This window comes from Saccostrea echinata, unplaced genomic scaffold, assembly GCF_033153115.1.
Source record: "Saccostrea echinata isolate AGI-Se365-2 ecotype Australia unplaced genomic scaffold, CSIRO_AGI_Sech_v1 ptg000032l, whole genome shotgun sequence".
NCBI classification, from domain to species: domain Eukaryota; kingdom Metazoa; phylum Mollusca; class Bivalvia; order Ostreida; family Ostreidae; genus Saccostrea; species Saccostrea echinata.
This window is the reverse complement of record NW_026889781.1, coordinates 545302-564108: the sequence shown is the minus strand read 5'-3', so window position 1 is coordinate 564108 and position 18807 is coordinate 545302. Positions and strand designations below refer to the sequence as shown.

The 18807-nt window shown below is 32.9% G+C and overlaps 1 protein-coding gene across 1 annotated transcript in view; it reads left to right on the top strand.

The window, feature by feature from the left end:
• The window catches only part of LOC133197840 (chitin synthase chs-1-like), a 43099-nt gene that overhangs the window by 16602 nt on the left and 7690 nt on the right, over positions 1-18807 (top strand). Inside the window, exons 4-16 of the mRNA XM_061334029.1 lie at positions 631-716; positions 982-1219; positions 1523-1666; positions 2161-3119; positions 5897-6064; positions 6309-6440; positions 6877-6962; positions 7136-7223; positions 7604-7757; positions 7868-7987; positions 9046-9181; positions 9410-9610; positions 9970-10197. Of these exons, the coding sequence (XP_061190013.1) occupies positions 631-716; positions 982-1219; positions 1523-1666; positions 2161-3119; positions 5897-6064; positions 6309-6440; positions 6877-6962; positions 7136-7223; positions 7604-7757; positions 7868-7987; positions 9046-9181; positions 9410-9610; positions 9970-10197 (2740 nt within the window). The remainder of the gene's footprint in view (positions 1-630; positions 717-981; positions 1220-1522; positions 1667-2160; positions 3120-5896; positions 6065-6308; positions 6441-6876; positions 6963-7135; positions 7224-7603; positions 7758-7867; positions 7988-9045; positions 9182-9409; positions 9611-9969; positions 10198-18807) is intronic.

Below are 18807 nucleotides of genomic sequence, written 5' to 3'. Positions count from 1 at the left end.
CTATATAGGTTCGCAGCACTTTTCACAAACTACAAAGAGTGCTGAAAATAATTATAAATTAAGCTAAGATTTTTAACTTGGTTATGCCCTTGCAATATTAGAATTTATAGATGACCTCAATACTGCAGGTATATTTGATAAAATCATGTGACTGCCACATTACGGCACACGTCTAGATAAGAAATCTAATCTCCCCAACATGTAGTTTTCAACCACATTACATTTGTCCGATATTAGTAAAGCCCTAAAAAGAATCGCCCATCCTTGTAAAGAATGTATTTTCTATATAAAAAATTCGCCGATATTTCCATTTGTCACCTTAACTGTACTGCGCAGGAACTGTTTCCGCAGCCGCCCATCACTGTCCTACAAACGATCATGATATTTACATGAATGAAACATGGCACAACGAATGACTGGTTCGCAACGGTAAAAATCCGTGAGCTAGAGTTGCTTGCGGATCTCGCGGATATTTCTCGCACGCGTATAAAAATTGGTTTACAGTATTGAATTGTTTACGATAGAATACTAATTGCAAATTTTACATATTTTAATTCTCATAAAGAAATTAAATGTCCGCTGGTTATTAATTTTCCCCCTAATTTCAGTTTGCATATTTTTATTTTTCAGAAAGAAAAAGATGGAAATCACAGTTTTAAACCTTCGTCAGAAAAAATAGAGAAAAGGGATTCAACAAGACAGAAAGTTAAAAAGGAGTAAATACTCGCTGTATAGAATGTTCTAGAACTTAACCTTTGACCCCCTTCCAAAAGGATATATCTTTATATTCTACTTGTTTGATCTTAAAACAAGAAATATCAGATGTTTGATGACACAACCTGATAGGAATGAAACATTGTTTTCGGAGTACATTCATTGATATATGTCATAATCATAATATCTTTAAAAAGGCTAACTAGCGATATCTGTCATAAGCTATATAAAACTTTCGTTAACTCTCTCTTTGAAACTATTTTTTAGATCATGGGATGTTTTTCGTATTATTGAGAGAGACGAAAAGCGTCGAGACGTTCATGCGCATATCAGCTTTCAAATCATCAAAATACTCGCATACGCCATGTTGTTTGGTTTGATGTTGACAAGTCTAGTCACCCAAAAAATTACCCTAGTCATAGCTACCTCAATGGTACGGTCGGAGAGGAGTTCACTGGAGAGCACTTCCAGTAGAGGAAACACAACTTCGTCAAGTAGCAAAACCGTGCGTTACAAAACTTAATTTATTTAAGATATTAAAAACGTTTAGCATCTAAGAGACGATAGTATTCCATGCATTGCCTGTGATTTTTAAATTTAAGAAATGTTTTGAAAAACTTCAATAATATTTTCAAGAAGAACATACTGATCACACTTAAAAGTCTTTTTAAAATTGTTATATAGAACTTACATTGAGATTAATTCTGGATAAAGTCCAATCGAGAAAAATTAAGAAAAGTATTACGTTTCTTCTCAGATTTCATAAAATCTTGTAAAAAAAATTTATTTATTTATTTATTATTATTAGGTTTTGCAGAAGTCAGAACCCGCTGTACATAGCTTTCTCCTTCTCATATCTATGTGTACTCCATATATTTTCACCTTTCTCTCAAGTGCTTGGAGAGTATGGTTTGGAAATATAGAAAGGCCAAGTATTACCAGCATAATTATGGTAATTATTTTTAATGTTTTAAAGCATCAGCAAAGAAAAATAATGCATTTTTTTATCCTTCAAAAAATTTTAAAAATTAATACATGTATAGAAAGCGCATTTTAAGTCATGGATTTGCACATGCGCATTCCCTCATTTTCAATGGTGTATCTTTTAAACGCTAATCACACTTTCATTATGTTTAATCTTTACATAAAAAAATTACATGTTTTTGTTGAACATTAATGATGCTTATGATGTTTATCAATTCTAGCCAATAAAAAATATATAAACACAAAATAAATTATACCTAAATGATTTCAAAAAGGGCATCTTCTAATTGTAATTTTTCAGGACAAACTTATCTTTAAACATTATGCTTTTAGGCATATTTGCGCAGTTGATTCAATTGTATAAATACTAGCATACATTTACATTGTTGAAGCAGAAATCACGCCTTAAAATGTTAGCAATGAAATGATATTCATTATCTATTTATTTTGTTTTCATCTAAGAGTACTGCTGTAGAAGTCCTTCATTCTATCGGACTCTCCCTATTAGTCTTTCACTTGCTGCCAGACTTGGGACCCATTCGAGGAATATGTATACTTAGTGCAACTTCCATCATTCCCGGTCTTTTAAAACCATTTTACACATTAGAGACGAATTTATTCCAAAGAAATAACGAACAACGAAAACGTATACTTATATTTGTTTTGAACATGGTCGCTTTTTTTCTTCAGTTATCTGTGTTGCCATTTCTTCTTGTTCCAAACACTCAGTATGTAGTTAATAGCGAAATTTCCCCCGTGTATATGAACGGAGAGAATGCTAGTGTGTATATCCATGATGTCTGGGATATCGACGCAGAAAAAGGTTTTAAATATCTGTTTTCACTTCTGTTAACGTCGACTCTGTGGTGGGAGAATTTTCTGGATAAGATTAATGGAACCGGAAAAATCAAGCAGTTTCTTTTGAAAACAAGATATGAAATCGAAGAAAGCAGGTCTTATGTTTACATTTGTGTGTCCATATTGAAACTCGTGACTTCAGTACTATGTGCACATCTTATAGTTGGAGAATCATTAAATATTTTCACAAACCAATTCTGGGAAGCATTGACAAAGAATCAAACACTTAGTGATTATTCGGATAAACTTATTCTGATCGCATCCGGTTTCGTTGGATATTATGTTGCGTACACATCCTGTAAACTGCATATGCAAATATTTTCTTTTTCCCTTCCCTGCCTGTTATCTACACCAGTTGCAGTAATACTTATGTCAGTATACTGCCAGAGCAGTTCAAACCATTTAACCTCCATATTGAATTTTGACAAAGAAGCATGCTGTTATATTCCAATCTACAGTCCTTGGTATCACGTGACATTTGCCTCACTCTGGCTTCTTTCCTTATACTGGGTTGGACAACACATATGGACTCCACAGCAAGAAAGGCTTGCAAAAGTAGAAAGGTGAATCTTTTTTTTTATTTTAGTATTTATTCATTATGTGATAAGTTACGCAAATCAAGGTAGATAATGGAAATATTTGCAGTCTCTCTACATCCACGAAGCTACCTGCGTTGACGACCTTTACATTTACAAAGATAATTTCCCTTAACAGGAACAGTATGGAGTCGATTGACTTGACCCGCTTTTCCCTCCATTGTATTGATAACTTTATGGGGCAGTGTCCTACCAATTAAACATATACGTGTATGCTCATTATGCTTTCTTTTATGTCCCAAACTTTGACTATACAGGGTGGGTGCGAAACATTCCGTAAGCGTGGAAAGATTTAAAATATTTACAGGTGAGTTACAGAGTAAATGTGCATTCCACCACAAAGGGATATTACTCTTAAGATTGTGAAAGTTATTTCATAAGGATCAGAGGAAAATAATTCTTTTTTGAAATGTCTGGTCTTCCAAACACGTCTTTCTCCCATGTCTTTCTTTTAAATATGAAACCTTCTCACTAATATGTAACTTTATAGAAATGTACATGTATGAATTTTTCTCTATTTTTTTTCCCGCAGAATTATGCAATTTTTTGGCAAAAGTATGCACAGCTTACTTCAAAATATAAGTGTTCTGTTTGAAATATTTTTATGAGGAAACACGATAGAACATATATATATATATTTGCTTGCATGTACTTGACTCTTTTTTTTCCATCAATAAAGATAATCTTGATTTTGAAAAAAACATCAAGATAAATTCACAATAAGTTGGAGAATTTGTAGTTTAAAAAATATGCCTCAAACATGTATTCACACAGTGAATAGCATAGAAAATGTAATTTTCTCGAGAATTTTTTTTTCACTCATATGGAGACGCCAGCAATTGCCGGTGCAGGGCTGCAAAGTTTAGCCTATGCTCCGCACTCATGGCCATTGAGCAGTGAGGGATCATTTTTCGTGCCAACATCTACTGCGCCGTGGGAAATCGCTTTTTACAGTCTCATCCGAAGGACTGGTCTCCACGTCCCGCAGTGGATTCGAACCCGCAACGGAAGGATCAACTCCTTACTCCGGGACTCTACAGCAGATGCACTAACCACTGCGCCACGCGGGCGATCACCTTGAAGTAGAAATATCAAAAATCAATCTTAGAGCATAATCAAAATTTAGGAGTTTACATATATTTATAACTTTTTTGGTTTGTGACTGCTTGGGATTCAAATCTCTACTTGCGAACTTCATTTTATTTGGAAATATATATGTAAAATACGAGGGTTGATTCAAAAGTTCGTGGAATTTCTTTCTAAAATTTTATTTTGGTGTGATTAAAGCAAACAATAGAAATATAATGTTTCGTATAATAAAATTGTAAGCCTCAAGGGAAAAATACTTTTTGGCCAATTTCTATTCATTAAAAAATTCTTTTATACTTTAACGTTCGTAATCTTGATCTGCCTGACGTGAGATAAGACCTCAGGTTTTGAAGACTTTTCCGAAGGACCCGCGCCTTTCACTTCAAAATGCTTAGCACTCGGCGAAGGAACATTTGCTACCAATTTTTTATCGACTTGAGTCAGGCGCGGCCGGGGTTCAAACCCACGATCACGGAAAATTTTAGCGAGGATTCATTTTGGCATTTTAAGCGAGGGTGGTGAGAACGCTGAAATTATACCTCACTAACAATTCATTCTGCATTAGAGGTTACTGTTGTCTTTTTAGGCATCCATCATTTAATCGTTATAATTACAGATGTATTGCTCAGTAAAAATTTATAATGATTTTTAAGGAAAACCGCTTAATTTGTGTACTGATTAAAATTTCATTTATATGGTATTAGATTTGTACATTAAAATACACTGGGGATGTTTTTTCAAAGTCTTCTCTCAAGAACAGCAAGAGCATGATTCGTATGGAAACATCCTCAAATAGTTTTTAAAAAAAAAAAAAAAAAAAAAAAACACGTCTGTTCCAATTATAATAAGAGGCGTATGTTTGGTCAGGATGAGAGTAAAAGTGAAAAGGATCATAGAAGGAGAAGATCTTCTCAAGAATATCGAAGTTTTGTGAATACATATTCGTTTGGAGGTATTTCCTCGTAGTGTAGATTCCGATTATGACCAAACGGGTTGGGGTTGCTACAGTTTGCAAATCAAAGATTTACAAAAAATATTTCTCTTTAAAAATCCACTAAAAAAACAGCAAAGTTGTATTCATATGAAAACTTGTCAGGAAAAGTATATTTAATTTTCTTTACATCTTAGCCTTTTTAACAGAGTGGGGTAAACGGTACGGGATCAAAATCTTAAATAGTATATTTTTTTAGAACATGATGTTCAAAAATCTTTTGAAGGATACTAAAGCCCAGATTAGTTATGGTATACTGAGACACTATCTTGAAGAATGCATTCAAGGGGTATGGTTAGCCATGAAAGGCGCAATTTTACTAAGAATTAAAGAAAAATCAATCTGCAGATGAAGAAAAGCAAAGTCATAGTGACTCAGTTGAGCATTGAGGTTTTCTGCCTCTTTGTATTCCTATTGAATATTTTTTAATCTATAAAATCCAACCAGTTGTGGCAAACCACTTTATTTTGTAATTTCTGTAATTATATGAAAAATTGAACCGCCCCTTCGTACAATAGAAGTCCCTTAAAGAAGAAGGTTCAATCCTTTGAGACCTTAATTAAAAAAAAATTAGTAAAAATGATAAACTTTTTCAGTAGGATATTCTTATGCTTTTAATGATTTAGCTATGTAATGATTGATTGAATGATTGTTTGACTTGCAGATTATTTGTCAATCCCTTATATTGTGGAGTACTACTGGAGCAGAACTTGATTTTGAACAGAAAACGTAGTCATTTGCAAATCATCAAAAGAAAAAAAGATGCAGGTTCCCCAGAAAAGGAAAATAATATGATGGAAAATAGAAGTCAGAATGAAAACATAGTTTACATGTAAGCATGTATCTTCAAATAAAATTTAAAAAATCACATCATCAATGGTTGTAAAAAAAATTCTGATATAATTACGCTGTAAATTTTTTCATGTAAATATTATTAAGATAACTATTATCATCATAAAGAACCATTTTTCCCTTGAGAAGTTGTCATTTCTTTGACTTGAAAGTTTACTTAAAATGAAATACGTTGCGTTTAGTTTTAAATATCACACATAATAAAGATTTCTTCATTATAAAAGGTTACAGAAACAAATTAAAGAAGACGAAGATGAAAAATTTCCATTACAGACTCCTCCCTTTGTTTACGCATGCGCTACTATGTGGCATGAAAATCGTCTAGAAATGGTTCAGCTTTTGAAGTCGATTTTTAGGTAAGCGATAAAGATATTTAGATGTTCCCAGTTACATAAGATCTTTCTTTGCAGTTTATATAATTTGCACAGTAATGAAACTGTGACTGACTAACGACTGAATGTTCAATGAATGGCTGAATGACAAAACTCTGCCATTCAGTCACTTTTAAGTAAACTGAATAGGAAAGGTCCATCCATTGTTGTAATTTATTTCAAAATTTAGGATTATCTTCCTCATGAATAGCTCCGATTTTTCGACGTATTTGGCTCCAGGTTTTGATACCCCTTTTTTCAGCTCTTCAAATTTGTTTTTTTAATTCAAATATTTCAAATTTCCAACGATTCGGCATGAGCATCACTGACGAGACATAATTTGTCAAAATGCGCCTCTGGTGCATCAAAATTGTTACCGTTTATGATTCACAATGTATATAACAGACAGATTTTATTTCAGAATGGATGAAGACCAGTTTTTAGAGGAGAAAGAATATGAAATTTCTAACAACAACCGATATCCACATGATTATTACAAGTTTGAAGGTATTTATAATCATTGGGTTTATCAAATTGAAAAACAAGTTCTTTTTTTTATAAACTGTGTATATCTCCCTTTCAAAAAGAAGTCAAAATTGAGGCTCTAAGAAGAACCACGTTTGCTAGCCCAGAGATCGACCATCGTTCATGCTATAAAATATAAGACATATCTCTTTTAGCCCACATCCTTTTCGACGATGCATTTCAAAAAGGAGATGTTAATGAATATGTGTATACATTTGCTTCTGTTATGAATGAGGCTGCAAGGTAAGAATAAGACGTCCACATGTTTTTGTCTATTAAAAATAGTTTATTTTAGAATTTACATTTATGTAACTATTTGGTTATTGTTTTTATTTTGTTGTTGGTTTAATTGATTTATCTTGAAACTTAATTGTTTAAGTAGGTTAAAAAAACACATATTTTGTGTAATTTCTGTTCGTTATCTCCACATATTTCATTCTTCCCGTCATGTATTTAATTGAATATAAAACAATTATTATATTTTTATGGTTTGCCAATAAATACGAGAAAGAATATCTATGTATATCACTTTACTTTATTTGTCATAATAAAATTTATTTCACATTTCTTGCAAATTTACTGTGTTCAATCTAATTAGTTAATAGTTTTCTTTTTCTTTTCAGCTCTGTGCATTCTCGTCCAATACAACTTGAAAAGCCAGTTATTATATCGACCTATTATGGAGGGCAGGTTATCTTCAGAATGCCAGGAGAGAATTTCCTGTACATTCACCTTAAAGATAAAACAAAAATTCGACACAAGAAGCGATGGTCTCAGGTGCATTCTTTTATTCAAAATCTGTCAGATATAATATAGGAATTAAAAAATCACATTTTTGTTGTCATTAAACATGAATACCGAACATGAATTTTGTCTGCAAAATCTAGGTGATGTGCATGTATTATTTATTGGGATACCGGCTCACAACCGAAATACAAAGTGAAATGGAAAAGAATGCAAAGAAGAAAACAGAAAAGGAAAACACCGAAGAACGTTTCAAGAAAAAGGTAAGAGTATGGAAAAACCTTACAAAAGATTTTGTTTTATTATTATTTGAAAAAATCTTAATGCAAAGGGTATCTACCTTAATCATGTAAAAGAACAAGTTACTGTTTATATACAAATCTATCCTGTTTTACTTCTAAAATATAAATGGACGTAAGAAATAAGATCTCATGTCTTCTGAATTGTTTAAATTCCATGCAGCAAGATTAAAAAAAAAACATAGTTTTTCTCATAAGACATCCTATTGTAAATGCTAATTGTGACATTATGAACTCGTGCATTTCCTGTATTTTCTTAAGAAGTTGCAGAAGACATCAATTTTCAGTATTTTTTTTATATATCATATAGAGCGCATTCATTGCTCACAAAACCTTTGCGAAATTTGATTTTTCAAAGAATGTTACACAATATATAAAAAAATTGAAGTGAACGACAATTGAGGACATTTTTGTTAAGGAAAATCACTCCTGAAATTAATCATTTTGAGGCTTTTCTCTGATTAAAACAAAGAAATGTACCAAATAAATAAGGTCTAAAGTCAAATAACAAGAATTTTCCCCCTTTTTTCCATATTCTTTCAAGGTTTACGAGTTCATATACCGAACTAATATTCAAGCCAATTTCAAATTAAAAAAAACAAAACAAAACAAAAAGCGAAAACGGTACTTACTTCTTTCTCAAATGGCTATCATTATTAACAAATTGCTTCTGTCCCTTACCAAATTCTTTGTCGTCATTCTTGATGGATATTCATACTGACAAAGAATAATACATATGCAGAGTTTTGCGAGGATAAAACAGTTGATCTTATTTTTCGTTATATTAAAACCTGTGACAAGTTTGTATTTCATGAAGAGAGTGCACTTCCTAGTTTATATATACACTGTATAATTTGAATTTCTTACCAGCTGCAAACTATAAAAGTTACAGAAACTCCGCTGAGTCTTCTTTTAAAATGTATATGCATCCCAAGGAAAAATCACACATGTTCAATATTATATGTATGTATATATATTTATAAAAGCATAATTGATGACATTCATGCACTTCTGTTTCAAAGGCTGAAAATACATTCCTTCTTGCATTGGATGGGGACGTAGATTTCACTCCTGGCTCTGTTAGAATTCTTCTCGACCGAATGAAAAAAGATGAGAAAGCTGGTGCTGCGTGTGGAAGAATTCATCCAATAGGCAGTGGTATCTGAAAAAAAAACAAAACATATATATATATATATATATATATATATATATATATATATATATATATATATATATATATATATATATATATATATATATATATATATATTTTTTTTTTTTTTTTTTTTTTTTTTTTTTTTTCCTTGGCTTTGTTTTTTTTAAGGAAGTGTAGTATTTAAAACTATAAATATATTGCATCATATCACTTTATACTGTATTGCAAAGGTCCGATTGTCTGGTATCAGAAATTTGAATACGCGGTGGCACATTGGCTTCAGAAAGCTACTGAGCATGTACTTGGGTGCGTTCTTTGTTCCCCCGGCTGTTTCAGTCTTTTCCGAGGATCAGCTTTGATGGATGATAATGTTATGAAAAAATACACGTTATTACCATCTGAAGCGTCTCAGATCTTAATGTACGATCTAGGTAAGTCTGAATATAAGTTCCAAATCATGAAATTAACATATCTCAGCTAGAAAATGCATAGTGCATGTATATACCGGTATGTATATATATATATATATATATATATATATATATATATATATATATATATATATATATATATATATATATATATATATATATATATATATATATATATATATATATATATATATATATATATAATCTGCAATACATGTAACAATATTCAAGAACATTGTGATATTATATGAAATATCTCTAAATACACGAAAAACTGTTTAACTGAAATGTGACAGGAGCAAAAATGGACAATGTTATACATTAATCTAAAGTGTTAATCCCATGTTTCCTGATTCTAGGGGAAGATCGCTGGCTCTGCACGCTGCTTTTACAACAGGGATACAGGATAGATTATGCTGCCGGTGCTGATGCCTACACTTATGCTCCAGAGAGCTTTAATGAATACTTCAACCAAAGAAAAAGATGGACACCGTCCACGCTTGCCAATATCATGGCTCTACTACAAAATGGGGAAAATACAGTAGAAGCAAATTCAAATATAAGCTGGCTTTATATAGTCTATCAAGGTTCGGTTGTCTTCTAAACCAACACGGAAATTGATATCTTTATATTATATCTAAAGCATGCCATATGCGTAAATGTATGAAAGATTAACCAATTTCTTTGAAATTGAATGTCTTACTGACTCATGGACCCCGGGTTTCATTAAACAAGTACATTCTATGTATAAAAGTAGGTGGGGAGGTCTTCTATAGTCTGTATCACGGTACCAAGGACCTCACTTTTCGCCTCATATCTCAAAATGTATAAATACCTTGGCCTTCAAACAAGGTTCGATCGATAGATCATTTTTTTTCCAAACTTCCTGCATTTATCCGAACCCTCGAGTTCAACCAGTGCATTGACATGGCGGCAAATTCAAAGTCTACGGGGATTTAACATTGCCAAAATGGCCGCCACTTCGGAAGGGGATCCATCATTATTCGTGATTTTCCGTACATCGCCGTCAGTGACATAATTGACGTAACACACGTTCGGGAATGCTCTGTGCCTACCAATGTACGGAACGCAATATAGCCCGAGACTTTCCAAGTGACCAATAAACACAGATTTATTAGCGAAAAAATGTGCAAAACAGTGTTCGACGTGCAAGTCAACAAGTGCTTTTAAACACTACCAAGAAATGAGGTAAGATTCAACTCATATCTACTTCAGAAGTCATAACTGACAAAAGTAATCTCAAATGGAAAGAACGATCGAGGCCACAACAAAATTCAACCAAGTGACATCATTGCTTTACCAACACATAGCATGATAGATCTATCTGTAATCGAGTATTAATATGTTCTAATAATTAAGATTTCTAATAGATTACAACTTTACCTTTGCCTCGTAAATAAATCCAACACACTAGACAGTATACTATAGTTTGTTGTAAACAGGGTTAAACAGTTTGTGAAACATCACTTCTATCATGAATTCACAATGTTTCCTGGCTTTGTTACATTTATAACTCTCAAGCACATAAAAATCCATGTTTATACATTTGAATCACTGTGCAAAACAAGATCTAGGCCTACATGTTGTCTGCATCAAACTACGTCATCAATAGATTTTGACCTTGCCCTTTGAAAACTTCTTGTATCGGCATGAAGTAAATGCAGGCCCCGAGATTTAAAACAATTAAGTATTCTTAATAAATTTTTTTCCATATACAGTTGTATGTAGCAGTTTTAATGCCAAAAATAAAATACGAAGATAGTAATCACACAAACCCCAGAACATGAATGGAATACAATTGTACATTTTTTTTTAATTTATTAAAATGTATTTATTTACACTTTTTTTATATAAAAACTTTGTGGCAGAAATTTCAATAATATTACAAATCAGTAAAACTGTTGAGACCAGGCCCCAGGATCATGAAACAGTCTTAAAGAACTCGACCCACAATATGCCTTATATGGCCTGGCAAATATGAAAAAAATAAAGAGGGCTTTAGAATAAATGTTTTTGGTAATTCGCACCCTAGAACATTGACACATTTCACACGTGTAACAATTCCGTCGAAACCGGATATTAATGATGTCAAACTAAATTCTTAACCTCACCATGGTTAGAGGTTTTCCGGGAAAATGCCGAAAATTGCACAGTTAATCGTGATTTACACATAGGGCACATTCTTTGCGGCAAAATATTAAAACAGAAAAGTAACAATCACTATTCGAGAAATGTTTTCCAATGAAAATATTTACCCGTAACGAGTGTGCTCTTGTTGAAAAAAGAAAAAAATCATATTCAGGGGTGTGCAATTAAAAAAATTAAGTACTAGCCCACGGGCTAGTGGAAGCAATAAAGTTACTAGCCCCAAGTAAAAAGTTACTAGCCCAAATGTAGGGGGGGGGGGGGTGGTAACAACTAATATTAAAAGGAAATAGTTTATTGTTGAAATAGTCAGGGTTTAAAATAAATTTGATTATTTTTAATTTTCAGTAGTAAAATTAAATCATATATAAATTAATAATTATGATAGAAAATAAAAATAAATTCAAATAAATTATCTTATCTAAAATGAAATGACAATCATTTTTTCATTTTAAATCATTAAATACGCTGGAAATATATTTTATGTAAACCACATATCACTTATTTTCAGTTGATTGAGTGATCGTAAAGAATTTAATGAGATATCTGCAGGTGTATTTACCATAAACAGAGGAATAGAGGAAATTCGGATTAGATAATAACGATCGTTTTTGGAAGTAAATTACTTCAGGTAGCATGGGCGGATACAGGATTTGTGAGTAGGGGGGGGGGTGGATAACTTTGTTCAGGCAGGGGGTCTGGGGGCCGCCTTAAGGCCCCCAGTGGGTCCAGTGCGGAGCCCTGTTGGGGGCCCAGGGGGCGAAGCCCCCGGAAGCTCCTGGGTTTCCGTGTATTTTAAGAGTAAAACCAGGCACAATAATAGGGGTATTGGTTAGTTTATATGTACCAAAGTTTGGCATTATTAATACTAGTCATATCGTACTTTGAATAGAGGGGGCCCAGGGGGCGAAGCCCCCGGAAGCGCCTGGGTTTTCGTGTATTTTAAGAGTAAAACCAGGCACAAAAATAGCGGTATTGGTTTGTTATATACCAAAGTATGGCATTATTGATATTAGTCATATCATGCTTTGAAAATTTTAGGGGGGGGGCGTGCGCCCCCCGCGCCCCCCCTTAAATCCGCCAGTGGGTAGTACTGCAAAATGGATAAGATTATGGAGATTTACGAACAATAGGAACATGCTGCCGAAAATTGTTCATTGCTTGAGAATTTAATAGCAAAAAATGAGTGAAAATACCGATAGTGATTTTCATGTATTACATTGGTAGTTTTAATTTTTACTAGCCCAAGGGGCTACCTCCGTGCACAAAACTACTAGCCCGACCCAAAAAAATGGTAGCCCCGGGCGTCGGGCGATGCTAATTGCACACCCCTGATATTGCGTGTGAAAGAGCTATCATGGCCACAAACTATCATATACATGTATTTCTCGTGTTTTACACAAATTTAAAGCATCGATTCAAGAGGGGTATTATATTTACTGGGTAAGTGGACAACACACTTCTATCCCACATGTAAAAAAAAATGTTATATGATGCGCCGATAGGCACATCTGACGATTAGAACATGTGATGGTTTCTAAAATGCGATAAAAAATGTCGATTTTTTGACAGATTTTTTTTTGTCAAAGACGAGGCCACAGGCAAGAACAATTGTCATACTTACAATCTGTATAAATACTACAAATACAAATGTACATGCCCATTATTTTCGTCGGTCCTGATTGTGGCAAATACGAAATTTGACTTTATATCAGTTTATTTTGATGCCTTCAAGAATCAATAATATATTGTTGATAATCAATCCTTAATGGGTGCTTCATATTACACTGAAGATACATAGATAACACACATGATAGAGAAGCGCTCGATTGTTTGTTTCATGTGCAGACGATAAAGTGGAAACAGAATCTATAAATTACATTTTCTGAAATCGAAATTGGAAAAAACTTATATTATGATCATGCATGTTGTATGTGACGTTACTCATTATATACGTCATTTGTGACGTCATAAAGGATGTAGTCATTGTGGTTTTGCTAAATTTAAAAAAAGTTTTCTAATTCTTTTATGGACCTAGCTTGCTGTTGTTTTGTTAAATGTATTAATTAGAAAGAGGAAAAAAATAGTTTAAAAAAACTATAAATTTTAACATTGAGATTTTCTGTAAACTGGATCCAAAATAGAACTCATATGCGGGTGCGTAAAACGCACATGTCTTTGACGAATCCACATGTGGAAACAAACAGAAAATTTGTATAAACATGTAGTCGCAATCAATCTTTATTTTTGTACCTACATGCCAATCAAATAATTCTTATGCACATGCATATAAAAGCGTGAAAAGTAATGTTCATCCTTTTTCAAAGGAAGGATACTTGTCTGGTTTCTGACTAAATAAAATATTCAAAGTATATTTGCTCGTATATCGACAGTATTTGTTTTGATACACGTATTTTCGTTTATGCGACATACTTCAAATGTGCTTCCAGAAGCAAAATGCATATTTTAGATATGTGTCCCTATGGAAATTACTAAAAATATTCAGGCATATGGGGCATCGTTTTTTTTTTTTTTTTTCTAAGAGGTGGGGGTGGGTGTCAGTAAGAAAAAATGAGATGACGAGCAAAAAAAAAAAATGTCATACACTTTGAAAAAATTCATAATTATTCAATTTTCAATAACGAGTAAAATCTGTAGATCTATGGTAATTACCGCAGTCTTATGTATTAATTGTTCTTGTCAAGTTTAATTGACCAGTACAACCCTCGTTACAAATGACTGTACACTGATTAACATTTTAAGACAATATACATGGCCGTAGGAAATTAGGAACCGGGGGAGCATGCCCCCCCCCCCCATATATAGATTACTATAGAAAACCTAGCTTCTATATGTTTGTCCCCCCCCCCCCCCCTAAAAAAAAAGTCTGATGACTTTTTTTTGCTCTTCAAGGAAATTTTGGTAGTTGATAGTGCCCCCCTCCCCAAACTGAAAATGTATGGCTGCCCCCCCCCCAACTGAAATTGCTTCCTACGGGCCTGATATACATAGGATGGCTTAATTTTCAGGCACGTAGTATTCGAAAGGGGGCATTTTTCTTAGTAGAGTTTTTCATTCGAAATCCTATTTTTTATTTATTTGTTTGTTTATTTTTTTTTGGCAGTATGATTGAGGCATTTCGGTAAAATAAAAAAAATGTTAGAGTCAACGATGGGTCCATGGATTTTTTCAAAGGGGGTAGGAAGGTGTGGGGGAACTAAACCAACTCCAAAAAAAATCCGACTTAAATTTTTTTTGACAAGGGAAAAACAGTTTCAACGCGAAAAACCTAAGGGGGGGGGGGGGGGGGTAGGACACTTCTCATTGGCAAGCAGTCTTTATATTCACGTTTCTTCTGACCAAATGTGGTCACCTTTGGGGTGGGGTGGGAATGGGGGGAGGGGTGGCAAGTTATCTTTTTTTTCTTACTTTACATTCAATTACTCTGAAATCTTAACTCCCACTGGATCCGCTACCGAGATTGGTTGTTTCTCACCACACAATGAGAAGGGGTGTGGTGGGGGTTTACTTTGCTTGAAATTAAATCATAAGTGCATTACATATGCATGCAATTTTATCAGCATTGATTTGAAGTATGGGAATTTTTTAAAGCTACAATTCATGACTATATTATTAACTAGGCACCGGGAGAGACTCTGTGTTTGTCAACTCAAATCTATAGTCAGTGCAATGTAGAATATGTACAAGACAACCCCTGAAATATGTTCCTGAACACATGTCTGCAAGTTATTTACAGCTATTTTTGCTGCAACGAAATAGAAGTTAGTGTGTGTGTTTGTGTTTTATATTACACCTCCCCATCCCACCTTACATCTGCCACTGTTCACCACAGAAATATTCCCTATTACAGGAACAATAGAGATTGTTTTATCCTCTTCTCTTATCATGCCTGTGGTAGGGCCTTGTTCATGTAAAATCAATCTTGCGCCGAGTAAGTAAAATGTTCTTGCCTGTACATGTATTTCAATTACTATCTTGACATGTATATCTATAAGCTTTGGTTTACGTACGCAGCACTGCTCTATTTGCTGCTCTATAGAAAATATTTCTTGAAAAGAATATTTTTAAAGATTTTTTTCTATATATTCCTATGTAAAACTTTGATGCCCCATTGTGGCCCCACCCTACCAGTGATTTGAACAAACTTGAATCTACACTACCTGAGGATGATTCCATATCAATATGACTAATTGTGGCTTTGTTGTTCTTGAGAAGAATTTTAAAGAATTTTCCTATATATTCCTATGTTAAACTTTGATCCCTCATTGTGGCCCCACACTACCCCGGGGATCATGATTTGAACAAACTTGAATCTACACTATATAATGAAGGTTTCACCTAAGTTTCAACTTTTCTGGCCCAATGGTTCTTGAGATGAAGTTTTTTTAAAAGATGACACCAAATTTTCACCAATTTTTAATTATCTCCCCTTGGAAGAGGGCGTGGCCCTTAGTTTGAACAAACTTGAACCCCCTTCACCCAAGGATACTTTGTGGCAAGTTTGATTGAAATTGGCCCAGTAGTTCTGGAGAAGAAGTCAAAAATGTGAAAAGTTTACAGATGGACAGACAGACAGACAGCTAGATGGACAGACGGACAGAAAGACGACAGACAAACTGTGATCAGAAAAGCTCATTTGAGCTTTCAGCTCAGGTGAGCTAAAAACAAAAGATAAAACTAAGTTAAACATTTTATTTTGAAACAAGAATTTAAATATTAGGATAGAGAACAGGAAGACAAGCAGGTACATAATATTAATTCATTCTTAAGTAGCTGCAGAAACATGTATGTAGCTTTAATTTTTTTTTTTTTGGGGGGGGGTGTCTAAAGTCATCTGTGAGATCATTTTTAATTTATGGGGTCAGGCCCATGGGAAGCAATTTAAGTGTGTGTGTGTGGGGGGGGGGGGGGGGGGATGGGGCAATCAAACATTTTCAGTTCAAGCTTGACAAACCAAAAAAAAAATAATCATAGTGTTCATATTTATCATATTAATTAGTCAAACTTTGTTGTTAAACCTCATCCTATGATGGGACTGATAAAAACTTCCTAGATATTTGAGTATTCAAGATATCAAATATAAAATATCGTACTTCAAGAATATTCAAGTGGTTGGGACTTCAAAATAACTTTGATATGAGATTTCAGTGTTCAAGACACCAAGTTTCATCATTTATAACTTCTGCTTTGCAATTTAAATACTGTGAAAATTGTTATAAAAGTTGAATTACAAGTTGTAAAAATATCAAATCTCATACTATTACTTAAATCTTAAATTAGTGAAATTAGAGGTTAAACACTCAACATACTATGTTATTTGAAATTTTGTCTGAACTGTTTTCTTTTCAGCATTTTAAGTAATTTGAAAAATATTCCAAAAGGTAAATGAATTGTCTTTCCTATATTTATTAAGATTATCTTATAGATATTCAGGCTGAAGAAGAAATGAAAGTAAAATGCTAATAGTGCTGCAGGTGTCCATGGTTTGAATGTCAATTGGTACAAAAGAAAAGTTTTGACTCATATTGGACATAAAAACATGAAGCCGAGGAGAGAAACAACATCTATGAATGGATTAGAAAGTGAGTATTTTTCTCTCCATTATATCACTGACACTTCAATTTGTGTCTGGCTCATCAAGTGATCACTACTGGGCAAACTATCTGGTAATCTTCGGTTTAGACTATTCTTTGGGCCTGTAAAAGATGACAATAATACACATATTAACATATTAACTGCATATTAACTGTCATGAAGATTCTGGTGAATAAAAAATAAAAAACTTTTAAGTCTTTGTAATGTGAAATTAAGGAATTATAATGAAAATTCAAATGATTTCATTTGTACATGTATCATGATAACATGAATTCTTTCTGTACATATGAAAAATACATGATGATTTTTTTTTTCAGATACATTGTACCTGGCCAAGTATACACTTCAAAAATTTAAAAAAAAAAAGAAGACATTTTCTTTTATATTCATATATGTACTTACTGCCCAGACCATCCAGAAGAATGTCCTGAAACTTGTTCATGTATGTTTCATCCAGATGAACTCCAAACACTTTATTCTGAAAATTTGAGTGGATTGTCCTTTACACGCATGTGCGCCTTCTTGATGTCTGCTCATCATAACAACGTATTTCAGTTACCTTCAAAATATTATTTTGGTTATTAATAAAGACATAACAACGTAAATGTTGCTTCTTTATTACAATTCTTTAATCAATAATTAGTCCTTTAAATGGAATAAACTGAAAAAGGGACACAAACTTGATCAGTGATGTGCCCATTTACAATTTAAATGATCTCTGATTTTTGACCTTTATTAAGTTAGTGTTTCTTGACCTTTTATTTATTGTGCTAGAGTACTATTCATAGTTAATTACATGAATGATGAAATTTTGTCTATGTATTGTTTGCTTTATTTTCTTTTTGCATATAAATTTGGGTGTTTGAACAAAATGGGTCTACTATGGGGAATGTAAGTAATAAAGTTAATGACTTTAAAAAAAAAATCTACATGTAAAAGAAATTATGAAAGATGATTTTTTTTTATCAATACTTGTTTAAGTAAATAGAAGTCTTTAGTGTTGTATGTCTGGTAAACTTACATTATGCTTCGACAATAAAAAATTCTTGAAATAAAAAAAAGTAATTTTTTGAAAAGCTATATAAAACTAGAAAAATTATTATACATTAAATTGAACATACATGTAATCACAGAATTGAAAGGGAATTACATGTATATATAAAACACTGAGAGACAAAAAAATCACACATGAGAGAATTTGAATAAGGTGAGACGTGAATTGTGTTAAAGATTCATTCACTGACTGATTGTCCTTTATTTAAAAGTGACAGAATATTTTGAGGATAATGGACATTGATAATAATAATAAAGTTTATCAAATAGTGGAAAAAGATTCTGTAGATTATGTCAAATAAAGATAAATAAATGCATTGTTTATTTAACTAGAAATTTACCTGACATTTTTAAAATGAAAA